Source organism: Natrix helvetica (assembly GCF_964273705.1).
Source record: "Natrix helvetica genome assembly, chromosome: 11".
NCBI classification, from domain to species: Eukaryota; Metazoa; Chordata; class Lepidosauria; order Squamata; family Natricidae; genus Natrix; species Natrix helvetica.
In genome coordinates this window covers 22,047,109-22,060,999 of record NC_138562.1, presented here as the reverse complement: position 1 = coordinate 22,060,999, position 13,891 = coordinate 22,047,109, and the positions used below count along the sequence as shown (strand labels likewise).

At 45.8% G+C, this 13,891-nt stretch overlaps 1 protein-coding gene across 3 annotated transcripts in view; it reads left to right on the top strand.

Annotated features, from left to right (window-relative positions):
- The window catches only part of IL1RAPL2 (interleukin 1 receptor accessory protein like 2), a 311,959-nt gene that overhangs the window by 279,043 nt on the left and 19,025 nt on the right, over nucleotides 1-13,891 (top strand). For all 3 annotated transcript variants that reach the window (XM_081963804.1, XM_081963805.1, XM_081963806.1), the window contains one exon: nucleotides 13,233-13,362. In XM_081963804.1, coding sequence (XP_081819930.1) covers nucleotides 13,233-13,362 — 130 coding nt within the window. The remainder of the gene's footprint in view (nucleotides 1-13,232; nucleotides 13,363-13,891) is intronic.

The following is a 13,891-nucleotide window of genomic DNA, read 5'->3' as shown; positions in this document are numbered from 1 at the left end:
TGTTGATATTTTTCTGCTTTATTTAGAGAGAATTAGTTCTCCCTCCCTTCTTCTCTTTCTCCTCCCTACTTCCTTCCTTTTCTTTCTCTTCTCTCCCCCTCCCTTCTATCATCTCTTTCTCTGCCCTCCCTGCCTCCTTCTCCTTCCTTTTCTCCTCCCTCCCTCCTCCCTTCCTTCTTCTCTTTCTCCTCCTTCCTTCTCCTCCTCCTCCCCTCCTCCTCTTTCTTCTCCCTCCCATCCTTTTTCTCCTTCCTCCTTCCTCCCTTCTTCTCTTTCTCCTCCCTCCCTCCCTCCTTCCTCCCTTTCTCTTCCATCCTCTCCTTTTGTGAGTTTTAAGGCCATGCGTTTTGCAGAAAAGGAGTTATAAATGGGCATCCTAGCTTCTGAACATGAGAACAGAGCGGACATCTCAACTCTGAGCTGACAGCAGAAGAGACCATAGGATGGTGTCTTGGTACATTTAAATAATTCCCAGACTGAGAGTGTGTAACCCTTTACAAAAGCAACAGTTGTCAGGTACACTTTCCAATGCACTAAATACTGCCCAAGCTGAACTGTATCTATTTACCAATAAAAGCAGGAGGAGATGTCATGAGAGATTGGTGACAGTCAAAAGCTGAGAGATGAAGGTGTCTGGCTGGCTGATCCATCTTTTTGGAGGCCACTCCAGAACAAGCGTTGTCCCTGGGCATTAAGAGAAGCAAGACACCGCCTTCAAAGCAGGAGAAGAAAATGGGCTTAACAGCAGTTGAAAATGACACAATTTTCCATTTGAATCATATTGAGGGGGGGGGGCGCTACCTGTGGTGTCATTACCTGCAGCTTTATGCATTTCTAAGATCTCCCGTTCAAAATTGGCTTTCAGATTGACTCTGACATGCATGCAATCTTTCTCTGCAGTAGACTGTTTTGATAGGTAAAGGTAAAGATTCCCCTCACTCATAGGGCCTAGTCATTCCTGACTCTAGGGGGCGGTGCTCATCTCCATTTCAAAGAGCCTGCGCTGTCTGAAGACGTCTCCGTGGTCATGTGGCCGGCATGACTCAATGCTGAAGGCGCATGGAATGTTGTTCCCTTCCCACCAAAGGTGGTTCCTATTTTTCTACTTGCATTTTTTGGTTTCCAACTGCTAGGTTGGCAGAAGCTGGATGAGTAACAGGAGCTCCCTCCGTTATGCGACGCTAGGGATTCGAACCACCGATCTGCTGACCTTTTTTGATTGAGGAGCTCAGCATCTTAGCCACTGAGCCATTGCATCCCTCCTATTTTGATAACCCTAGTCTAAATGTGGAGGAGGAAAATGAATGAGCTTGTTTCTGACATGCCATTCACATGTACGTTGCGCCCATCGCTCATGTTAAGTTCTCTGGACTATGGAAATGAAACATCTTTCAAGTTTTCTACTTATGAAAAAGAAACAAAGTATTAATAACAGAATAACGGAGTTGGAAGTGTGCCTCCCTCTATGCTGTGACCTCCTGAGTTCTGCCCTGATCCCGGGTCATCTTGATAGCTTAATTACAATGAAAGGTTGCTTGGAATGCAATTTTTATTCACGTATTATTAGAGGGCCGAGGAGGCCGTGCTTGGAATGATTCCTTCTCAAATCAGAGCCCGGTCTTGGGAGTCCAAGGCCAGAGCCAAAGGCAGGAAGGGGAGCCAGGAGCTCCCAGCAAGCCTTTCCCAGGTCAAATTTCCAGGATTGACACCATCTCAGGAGCATAAACGCTTGAGTCAATCCCGCCTCAGACGTGCAAATCTCTGCAAAGGCTCCTCGTCAGTTGTCAAGCGGCCAAGAGCAGCCTCAGCTGAGGCTCCACCTTCTTTGGCTCCTGCTCAGACAGATCAAAGCCGGAGGAGAAAATGCGTCCCTTCCTCACCATTGCGGGGAGAAGTTGCTTGTTGCTTGTGAAGTTAACCGATTCTTCCACCCTTCAAGAAGTTCTCGTAAATATTTTCCCTTTGATCTGGGTGTCTGCCTTTGTCAAGCCAAACAGATTTATCAGAGGGGATTTTTTCAAAGAAAATTACTGGGTGTTTCACACACACCCCATTCATCCACTTGAAAGTGAGGGCGCACACAGAATTTTTGAAAATAGCATTCTCCCACTGTGTGTTTACAACAGGAAGGGAGGGAGGGAGGGAGGGAGGGAAGGAAGAAAAAAGGGAGGGAGGGAGGGAAGAAGGGTCAGCTGTGGGTCATGTCAGGGGAGGGTTGTTGGGGTTGAAGTGCTGGGGGGGGGGTTGCGTGGGTTGGTTGAGGGTCATTGCCATGGCTGGTTAGCTGTGCCATTGATATGAATTCTGAGGGGGTCATGGGAGGGGAGGGAGCAAGGAAGGAAGGGAAAAAAAGGGAGGGAGAGGGGGAAGGGAGGGAGGGCCATGCTTTAAACAAACAGGAGCCAAAATGCAGAAAGTCCCAAATGATAGAGGTTAAAAGAGGGCACCCTCTATCCCTGATTATTCCACATTTTTCCTTTCCTTTGCCGAATGCTTCTCTCCTCATCCTTTTCTTCCCATTAAAAAATAAAATGAAATAATGGCTTTGTAGGGGAGGCTAATCGTACGCAAGCAAAATGTACAGCTTTGTAAATTAATCCCCTTCTATACCCTGACGGTTTCGCCTTTTGTCATTTGAGCAGCCGAAAAGCTGGGGTTTGCCGCTTGTGCTGGCTCATGGGATGTTTGAAATGCAAACTCATTCTTAGGGGTTTGCTTTGCCACAATGGTGTGCTTGAGCTTCAGGGAGAAGAAATAAGAGCCGTTGAGCCGAAATATTCTGAAGTGCAGTTAAACTGATTTAATAAGGCTGGAAGGCAGAGGGATGAGTCCCTTTCACATTAAGCTGGCTTTATTAGCACAGTCGGCAGCCCCTTTCTCTCATTCCTTTGCATTTGAAAACACAATGTTTTCACCGCAATGTTCCAGGGCAGAGAATATTTGGGGGGAGGGTGGAGAAAAGCTACACCAGGGTGATGGTTTGTTGCACCGTCAGCCAGATGTTCAGACTGGGTGTCGCATTTTGGTCCACTCATCAGGTCCTTCCGATGCAGGTCAGTTTGCCTGAACCGGTAGTAAAAAAAATATGCTATCTTTTCGGGGGAAACCGGGATTTCCGACAATCAGCTGTGACACATGATTTACATTTGGTAGAATCATCGGATTTCCTGCTTTCTAGATAATCTAAATTGTCTGGCACAGTGGATACCCCCCCCCCCCGGTTGTCCCGTTTTGATGCTCTGCGCATGCCCACTCACATTTGTGAAGTGGTAGCAAAGTTGATTTCATCCCTGCCTGGAAGAGGCAGGTGTGGATGTTTTAAGGTGTTCGAGGTCTCCTGGCAGGATGTAAGCTGTGCCTAGCAAAGCTGCCTTTTGCAATTGACTGATGGTGATTTTGCCAATTCCACTGGTATTCAGGTGGTCCTCCGGGTGTTTGGGGATGACTTTGGGTACTACCTTTGCTGCTTTCTTTTGCCACACTTGTTCTAGTTTTATTTGCAGGTTTTTTTATATTATATTTTATATTTTTATTATTGTGGCACAATCAGACTGTTCAGACTGGATTTGGCATTTTTCTCCACCTATCGGGTTCTTCCAAGGACCTGGGATAGGACCAATGTGGATGTTTAATGGTATGAAAGGTAGTGTTGCCAGATGTAAGCTGTTTTGAACAACGCTGCCTTTTGCAATTGACCAATGGTGATTCTGTCAATGCCAGTGGTGACAAAATAGCAACAGTACTGAGGCTTATATACCATTTTACAGTGCTTTACAGCCCTCTCTAAGTGGTTACAGAGCCAGCCTCTTGCCCCCAACAATCTGGGTCCTCATTTGACCCACCTGGGAAGGACAGAAGGCTGAGTCAACCTTGAGCCAGTCAGGATTGAAGGGAAGGAGGGAGGGAGGGGGGAGGAGGAAGGGAGGGTGGGAGAGAGGAAGGAAGGAAGGAAGGAAGGACAAAGCACTAACATTTAGACTTATATACAACTTCACAATGTTTTTACAGCCCTCTCTAAGTGGTTTTCATGGTCAGCCTCTTGCCCCCAACAATCTGGGTTCTCATTTGACCCACCTCGGAAGGAATGCTTTGATTTTGTTAAAAATAGGGGTCACTTTTAAGATGTAGCAGAATTCTTTCTTAACATCTTCCTTGCAAAAAACAAAAACCCAATTCTGATTTCTTTGAGACTTGCATTGTTGAAGGCCTGTTCGCTCTTGCGTCCAATTTTAGTGTTGTCAAATAATTGTGATAGCAATATTCCCATGCTTGTCTTTCTTTGTGCATAAAAGATACCCATGAAGGTGGTCTGATTTTAAGGAGGCCTCTTTTGGCCACCCCAATTCTGGATCTGCTAGGCGGCCATACCAGGGGTTTTTTGGGTCAGGGGTTTGCCCAGGTTCGGGAAAACCCATAGCTAACATTATGGCTGGTTCGGAGAACCTCCAAATACCCCCCTTCCCTCCCAGGGGTCTCCACGCAGCCTGTTTTGGATGCGAGGTAAGTGCAGGGGGAAATGGGCTTCCTGGAAGTTCCGGAAGGCTGGAAACGGGCCTCTTTCTGGCCTCCACGGGGCTTCCGGAGCCTGGGAGGCAGTTTTCGCCCTCACAGAGGCTCGAGGAAAGCCGCTTCAGCCTGGGGAGGGTGAAAAATGCCCCCCACACACACAATGCAGGAGGCCAACTAGGCCACGCCCACCATGGCCACGCCCACCCAGCAACCGGGCAGAGAACCCGTTTTGAATCCCGCCCCCAGGGAAACCTTGCGGAAAGTTCAGAGGGATCTTGGAAGGCTGAGAATCTTGTTTGGTTCCGTCTTTTGGTTACCTAGAATCTCCTCTGGATTGTTTACATCCAGACCGCTGGCAGCGGTCTCCAGCACCGGAGAATTTCCCCAGCCCTGCAAGGGAACGGGAGACATTTTATACCCCAGACATGTTTCTTCTCCTGCAGACTGCAAATAATCAGAGCTACGAAAATTGGGCTGATGGATCGGGTAGATTAATCAATGGGGAATAAATGTTTGCTTGATTAACAGGTGCTCTCGACTTCACAGATTTTTAATGCACCCATTAAAAAAACAGGGGAAGCTGTTGGCACGATCGGAAAGATATTTTTCATGAGGCAATAGGTACATTGGGAAGCCTCCAATCTGGCTGGGAGGAAGACTGAAGCATAGAATTAGCCTGGAGCCATTAGGCCACCGGAAAACGGACGAAGTCTGACCCTCCCTAAGTTCCTTGGAACCTTATCTGATTGTTCCCAAGGGAACTGGGGCGTGGATGGAGATGGGGATAGGATAGAACAGAACAGAACAGAACAGAATAGAATAGAACAGAGTTGGAAGGGAGCTTGGAGGTCTTCTAGTACAACCGCCTCTTAGGCAGGAAACCCTACACAGACAAATGGTTATCCAACATCTTCTTAAAAACTTCCAGTGTTGGGGAATTCACAACTTCTGGAGGCAAGTTGTTCCACTGGTTAATTGTTGTCATTGTCAGGAAATTTTGCCTCAGTTATAAGTTGCTTCTCTTCTTGATTAGTTCCCACCCATTACTTCTTGTTCTGCCCTGAGGTGCTTTGGAGAATAGTTTGACTCCCTCTTCTTTGGGGCAACCCCTGAGATATTGGAAGACTGCTATCATTTCTCCCCTATTCCTTCTTTTCATTAAACTAGACACACCCAGTTCCTGCAACCGTTCTTCATATGTTTTATTCTCCAGTCCCCTAATCCTCTTTGTTGCTCTTCTCTGCACTATTTCCAGAGCCTCCACATCTTTTTTACATCATGGTGACCAAAACTGAATGCCTTATTCCAAGTGTGGCCTGATAAAGTGGTATTAACCCTTCCCATGATCTTGATTCTATCCCTTTGTTTATGCAGCCTAGAACTGTGTTGGCTTTTTTGGCAGCTGCTGCACATGGCTGGCTCCTATTTAAATGGTTGTCCACTAGGACTCCAAGATCCCTCTCACAGTTACTACTATTGAGTGAGGAATCACATATGATGTACCTGTGCATTTCGTTTTTCTTGCCTAAGTGTAGACTTTTTTTTGTTATGGGAAAACCTGAACTTTCTTTTACTACTTTTTGTTATGTTACTGGAGCTCACCCTGTTGAATGGAGCTTGGGTCTTAAACCTGTAATTGTTGGTGCTCCATCTGACAAGCTCAGTGTCTTTAACCGCCGAGCCATCACACCCCTTAATTCCAAATTAATCCAGGCTAAATAAGTGGACTATCTGTGTATATTTGAGAGTTTGCACAACCTGCTTCCCCCACAAGAGTCACAAAATTACCACCCATAGCTCCATCCCAGTCTTTAATTAAAAGTTACCTCTTGCATTCAGCTCTGCAGTCACCGAGTAGAGATGCAATCCATAGAAATGGTGTTTTGCTTCAATGTGTTGGACAGAAGGCTCATTCTGAGATTGCAAGGGCCCCCTCTGGTGTTACGTATCTGCCCCTGCTTCGTACACGGAGAGGATCTTGCTTAGCAGAAGGCGTAGAAACTACAGCAACATGCAATGAGAAGCCATTGCAAAACCAACAATGAGAAGAAGACCAGTTCTAGTTCTTGAAGTTGGACAGGAAAGGGATGCAAGGAGGAGGAGGAGGAGGAGAAGAGGGAAGAAGAGGAGGAGGAAGAAGAAGAAGAAGAGGAAATTAGAAGACAGAAACGGCAGTGCAATGGTTGAAGGCCTTGATTTTAAGGTCAATCCTATATTGTCCACTTGTCTAGCGTCATATTTAACCTCTTTTCACGGGTACCTAAAAAAAGGTTCCTGAGCACAGAATCTAAAAATGAACAGCAGGGTGAACGATCTCAGTACTTCAGCCAAGAATTCAATCACGTCCGGTTCTCCAGATCTTGCTGGAGAACATCTAGAGTTCCTGACCCCACAGAAGGGGCAACCAGTGGTGGGTTTCAAAAATTTTTACAACCTCTTCTGTAGGTGTGGCCTGCTTTGTGGGAGTGGCTTGCCAGCCATGTGACTGGGTGGGCATGGCCAACTTGTAAAATATGATGAAACTCACTTAACAATGTTCTTGCTTAGCAACCAAAATGTTGGCTCAGAAACTCTGGCATTTGAAGCACGCAAGTCTTAAAGCTGTCAAGTTACAAGACCCTTGCACCCCTAACCCTTTAGGAAAAAAAACCCAGGGGTGTTCAAACCTGACAGCTTTAAGACTTGTAGACTTCAACTCCCAGAATTCCTCCTCTGGCTCTTCATCTTGATGGTGTGTGGACGGGCAGGGGGAGGGAGCTGGAACCGGTTCTAAACGGCACGGTAGATTTGTGGAACCTCTTCTATAGAAGAGGTTGGAACTGGCAGGAACCCACCCTTGGGGGCAACGCATCCACTGCAAAGCACATGTTGCTGAAGGAGAAAATGAAATGACACACCCATTCAAACCAAAGCCGTTCTAGTCAGAGAGCAGGAGAACAAGTTAAAGCAAGCGTACATATGGCCAGTGAGTACCTTAACCTTGCCTGAGGGATGTGCTGAGTCCTTTTGCTACTCCACCCCCTTGTTAGCTGCTCACAGTCCTTTCTCAGGTTCAGGAGGCCGAGCCATGTTTCAGGTTCAAACCACAGGTGTCTGACACCTTCAGGTTTTCGGTAGGAAGACTTGCCTGCTCCTGGTGTGCTTGAAGGCTTCCCCGGTGGCTTCACCGGCAGGAGAGAAGAAAAGAAATGAAAATTCAATTCAAGCTGCTTAAAATGCCACGAAGCTCCAGCTCCAGCTAAAACGTCAGTGCCCAAAGTCCCCCAAAGTGTTTTAGAAGCAGCTTTGATGCCCTGCACCATTTTTTTTCTTGTAAGCATTTTTTAAAATTGAGTTAGAGAGTATTGTAAAACACAAACTACAAAAGTAAATAGAAGAGCAGTGAGAGGCAGAGGGGAAAGGGGGAAGAGAAGTGAGGAAGTGGGGGGAGAAAAAGTAGCATGGACTTCTGACTGTTGCAGTAAAATCAGGCGTTAAAATTAAATCACAGCTTTTTGCTTTTTCCATAATAGTATGAACAAGTCATTTCTGTAAAGATCTATCGGTAAAACCCAAAATCAAAGTTTTATTCTTTTCCACTTCGAGCACAAAGTCCAGAAACCATCTCCGTGTGGAAACAAAAGCACTTACATTCTTTTCTTTAATCAAAATAGTCAATTTTGCCATTTCAGCCGACTGGGAATCAAAGTGCCTTTCCATTTTTTTGGGCGGGGGGGAAGCTTCCCATGATCACACGGCTCACAGCTGAGCCACGTGATCCTCGGAAGCTTTTTTTTTCTTACTACCAGTTTGCAGAACCAGGGACAATTGTCCCTACCGGTTTGGCTGAACCAGGCCGAACCGGGAGGATTTCACCCCTAATGAGAAGCGAACCGTCTTCAAGGAGAAACCAAGAAAGTCCAGTTGCCTCTTGAAAAAAAAGCACCTTTCGTACAACTGTGGCCTGGATGACCGAGAATCTCCTTAGACATCCAACTGGAGTATTTGGGGTCCCCCCCCTCCTTTGAAAATGTTTCACTTCTCATCCCGAAGCTGCCTCCATTCTGTTGTTATTGATCTGAGCAATAACCGATCTACAGATCACTTCAAATGGAGCCTTCAGATCTTTACAAAGATACCGATGGAAACCAGGGAGAGATTAGAATTTTGCTCTTAAATTGGGAGGGGAGAAATGGGGGCCATTTGGATATTGCCTCCTCCCCCCCCCACTTGTCTTGCAAGACGCGTTGGCCCGCACCATTGCAAAACTGGCTTCAAGTCACCTCTGGAGCCCACATAGTCATTCCAGCTAGTTCATGGCATAATTGTGATTTTTATCAGTTGTGCAATAAATAGCTCCGATCAACAGAATGAAGACAAAGGGGTTGCAGGTCTATGCTGAAGAAGTCATTTTGTGTTTGCAACCAGCAGAAAAGATTAACGTTCATGTCCCCAGGTTGCCCCCTTTTTAAAGTGGTTAACGCATGAAAGCCCAAAGTTCGGTTCAGCTCTGCTTTCCTTCAGACTCCTGGAAACTATACCAGGAGAGAAGCAAACTGCGATTAAGGAGAAGCTTCCTAACATTGAGAACAATTAACCAGTGGAACAGCTTGTCTCCAGAGGTTGTGGGTGCACCATCACTGGACAGTCACTTGTCTGAGGTGGTATAGGGTGCCCTGCTTGAGAAGGGGGCTGGACTAGAAGACCTCTAAGGTCCCTTCCAACTCTGTTATTCTATTCTATTCTCTCTACTCTAATCTGCTCTACTCTATTTTATTCTATTTACTCTACTCTACTCCCTACCCTACCCTACCATATATTCTATTCTATTCTACTCTACTCTACTCTACTTTATTATTTTCTCTATTCTATTCTATTATTTTCTCTATTCTATTCTATTCTACTCTATTCTTTCCTCTATTCTACTCTACGCTATTCTACTCTACTCTACACTATTATTTCCTCTATTCTATTCTATTCTATTCTATATACCTTTAAAATGTTAACTCTTGGTTGGGTGAAGCATCTTTCATGGTCCTCCTCAAAGGCTGTCTGGCTAACTTTGTCAGGGCCAAAGGAGAGGCTGATCTGCAATGGAGATGCCATCCACATCCCAGAGGCCCTTGATGCTTAATTAGATCAACCAGGAGCGGGTGAAGAGATTGAAAGGAAAGTAATTAAAAACGAGAGTGCTGGAGGACTTTTCTCTAATACACAATGCAATTAAACCGCCTCAGAAACAGTTGGACAGTTTGACACTCCCGAAGCCTAGATGGAGAACTTTAGGAGAGGTGGCGTGTTCAGTTTTCAAAGGGTCCTAAGGGATGCATTGGTCTGTTGTGTGTGTGTTTGACTTCTTCTTCTTCTTCTTCATCTTGGTGGGATTCTTAAGTGAAATGACTCTTTAGGACAGGGGTGCAAATGTAAGGGGTGCTTACATCTGGCCCACGGGGACAGCCTGGAGACAGGAAAGGACTGGCCTGTGGTGCCTCTGAGCACGCTCCCCCCCCTCCCCCAGTGCCCTGTGTTCACTAGCAGAGGGCTAGCAAAACAAACTGAAAGCAAAACAAAAGCAGAAATGTTTCCCCTTTTGGTTTGGAGCATGCAAGAAGGGACAGGAAAGGAGAAAGGGAAAGACAAAGAAGAAGAAGGGAAGATGGGAAGGAAGAAGAAAGAACAAAAAGGGGAGGAAAAAGAAGAGAAGGGAGGGAGGAGATTATAAATAGAGGGAGGGAGGGTCTCGGGGAAGTCCCGCCTCAGCCCTTGGCCACCACAGGTGCCCCTGACATGAGTGACATTGAGCTGGCCACGCCCAACCCTGGCCCTCTGAGGTCAAACACAACCCTGATGCGGCCCTCAATGAAACCGACGTTGACATCCTTGCTTTAGGAGGTCTTCTTCTTTCCACGCGTGAATGGCCAGCACCATATCTGGTCCCTCTCATCTGAAGCCCAAGGCATTCTACCACGGAGGGGAAGGTCATTCCATGCCAGTCATGTGATGCCATCGAGTGGCAGGGGTGACAAGGGCAGTCCCAGCCGTGGCAGAGAAAGAGGGGCCATTAGAGGCAGAAATTAACATTGGGGGGGGGGGTGTTTCCTGGTTCTCCCTTTTCACAGAATTCTCTTTCGGATCAACCCCACCGGTGCAAGTTCCAGCAGGGCCCAGCCTTGCCTGGATTCAGAAGGATTGAATCTGTTAGGTAGTCATTCTTCATTTTTCTCTTAGCAACTGTTCAAAGGTAAAACGGCTCTGGAGGAAAAAAGTGATTTATGACCAGTCTGTGCACTTATGACCATAGCAGTCATGTGAGGACAATGGGCAAGATCTGTCTGAAATAGTCATGCCTACCACGTCTGTCCTTCTGGGAATGGTCAAATAGTCCCCTTATGTTTGGCGTTTGACTGGGGTTTCGAAGTCTCAAAGACAACCTTGGGCCAAGAAGAGAAGCCACCTTGGCTCCCATCAGCCTCAGCTCCAGAATTATGCTTTGCACAACAATCGTAAGCCTCAATCAGGAGACAGCATGTTCTCAGAACGTCTTCTATAGCCAAGTTGACTGAGAAGGATGTCCAGTTCAAATCAGCAGTGGGAAGAAAGGGAGGGAGGGAGGGAGGGAGGGGGGAAGGAAGGAAGGAAGGAAGGAAGGGGAGAAGGAGGAAAGGAGGGGGGGAAAGAAGGGACGGAGGGAGGAAAGCAGAGAGGGAGGAAGAAGGAGGGAGGAAAGGAAGAAATGAGGATGAGGAAAGGGAAGGAAAGAAGGGAGGGAGGGAGGAAAAAAAGGAGGGAAGGAAAGAAGGGAGGGAGGGAGGAAAAGGAAAAAAGAAGGACGGAAGGAAAGAAGGGAGGGATGGAGATGGAGTTATTAAATTAAGCTTTGAATAGCAGTTTAATGAAGGGAATTTGACCTGCTGTGTGTGCAAGTTTCTCTTCTTCATAGGCAGGCAGAAGTCAGCCTACTCTTTGTTTGGGTTTTTCACTTTATTTTTTTATACACACATGCAACAGCTCCGTATCTCTCTGTGTGTGTTTGTTATTTCTTCTAACCATGAGAATCTCTTCAGGAAATTTGCTTAGCATTTATAGAAATTAGATGTCTCTCTGGAGTATTTTTCATTTCCTCTCTGGAAACATATGTAGTTTCCAACAGAAATCTGGCTGAGTCATGGAATAGAAAACAGGCAGGCCCAGCTGTTCAGCCAGCACTTACGGCTCAGCAGGGCCCAGCCCCAGAAGGGCAGAGGCTGTTCCTTCTGATTGACCAAAAACTGCTTAAATAAGTTTTAAAAACCCTTCCTCACGTCTCGGCAAGTGGCGTTTCCTATTAAAGTCAAAGAAAAGGTGTTGGGTGCTTATGTGCCTAGAGAGATTCTTATGGAAACACGGAATGCGTCTCTTCCCATGGAAACAGGCAATAGAAATTCTCCATTTTAAAAAAATAAATCCTATTCTTTCTCGTTTAAAGGGAGGTTGAGGAACTGGAAGGGAAAGTCTGCCTCCAAGAGTCTTATCCTACACATATGTTTGGTATTCATGAATTCCCAAAGGCGACCCTGGGCCAAGAAGAGAAGCCACCTTGGCTCCGATCAATCTCAGCTCCAAAAATTATGCTTTTACACAACGATCATAAGGCATCAAACAGGAGGTGCCATGTTGTCAGAACAACTTATGGCCAGGACTCCATTAAAGTTGTAAGTCGAGGACTATCTGTAAAGTGTAATAAATCCACCCTGTATCCATGCCTTCCCATGAGCAGATTAATTCTGGGCCTGCAGAGGAAGGAGTGGTAGAACGTGGGGGCGGCGTTAAAAGAGGCACCAGCCTAGAATCCTTACGTAGCCGCAAGGGAGCTAAATCCAACCTCCCTTGAATTCTGTTGACCCTTAGCTAACCCCTAGCAGGTGTTAACCCTTAGTTGAGGAGAATCCTGTGCAAAGGCCTTTTAGCAATAAATTACTTTAACTGGGTCTTTTGCATTTGACAGGTTTTTTAAACTTAGAATAACTTTATTATCACGTACTCTAATTGGCATCCATCAAAATGAAATGTTGTTGCCTACAGCGCTCAAAGGGTCACCATCTCCAATATACACTACATGATCATGACAAAATCAATCAATCAACCAATACAAAATTATGCATATACCCACATATATGATATGACATGGAGAAACAGGGCACCCCAATCAGAAGCTGCTAGACAACACCTTGAAAATTTCTGGATAGGATAGGATAGGATAGGATAGGAAAGAGTAGAGTAGGATAGGATAGGATAGGATAGAACTGGAAGGGACCTTGGAGGTCTTCTAGTCCAACCCCCTGCCTAGGCAGGAAACCCTATTCCATTTCAGACAAATGGCTGTCCAACATCTTCTTAAAAACTTCCAGTGTTGGAGCATCCACAACTTCTGGTGGCAAGCAGTTCCACTGATTCATTGCTCTGTCAGGAATTTTCTCCTTAGTTCTTGGTTGCTTCTCTCCCCTTGATTAGTCAAAGCTGGCCCAGTTGACATGAAGAAACCAAGACCTTATCAACTGGGAAGCGTATCCCACTATTTCCATATAACGAATTCACTTGCTACAACTCACTCTTGTTTATTCCCGATGAGGACAATCCTTTGGGCTGTTTCTCCTCACGAAAAATACATTCCAAACGATCAATCTGAAGAAGCGAACTGATGGCTGTTCTGCTCTCTTGACCCAAAGCATCACTGTCATTTCCTCCCCTCCTGTGTTGCTCTCCAGGTCAGCCCTTCAACGTTGTTTGCAAAGCCTTTTTCGGCTTCAGTGGTGAGTCGGGCCCCATGATTTACTGGACGAGAGGGGAGAAATTCATCGAAGAACTGGAAAATCATGTGAAAGAAGGCGAAATCAGGTACAGAGCGAAGTTGCTGGCATTCCCCCCCACCCTCCCGCCTCGTAATTTAGAAAACAGGGTGGGGAGATAAAATATACTTCATTTCCAAAAGTTAAACTCAACAGCCTGTTTAATCTGAATTGCAAATTATTTCCATGTTTGGAAGCTGATTTGCTTGGAGTCTGCTTTGAACAGTTAATCCTGGTGACTTTTGCAAAAAAAACAACAACATACAGAGGCAGAACCTATTTGTATTCCCCAATTATATTCATTTAACTAACGGAGGAAAATATTTCCCGGTATTTGCTCTCCAAAGAAGAAAGTTCAGTTTTTAAAACAATCTTTGTTTGTCTCTATATTTTTGCTGAACTTGATGCAATCTTTTTATTTTAGAGTTTAATTATTTTGGGCAAAATCTATCTTTTTACGATTTATTAGATTAACAGATTAACAGAGTTGGAAGGGACCTTGTAGGCCATCTAGCCTTACCTCCTGCCCAAGCTCCAGAGCCTGGAGCGTCGGGTTGTGGAAGGTTGTTAGAATCAAA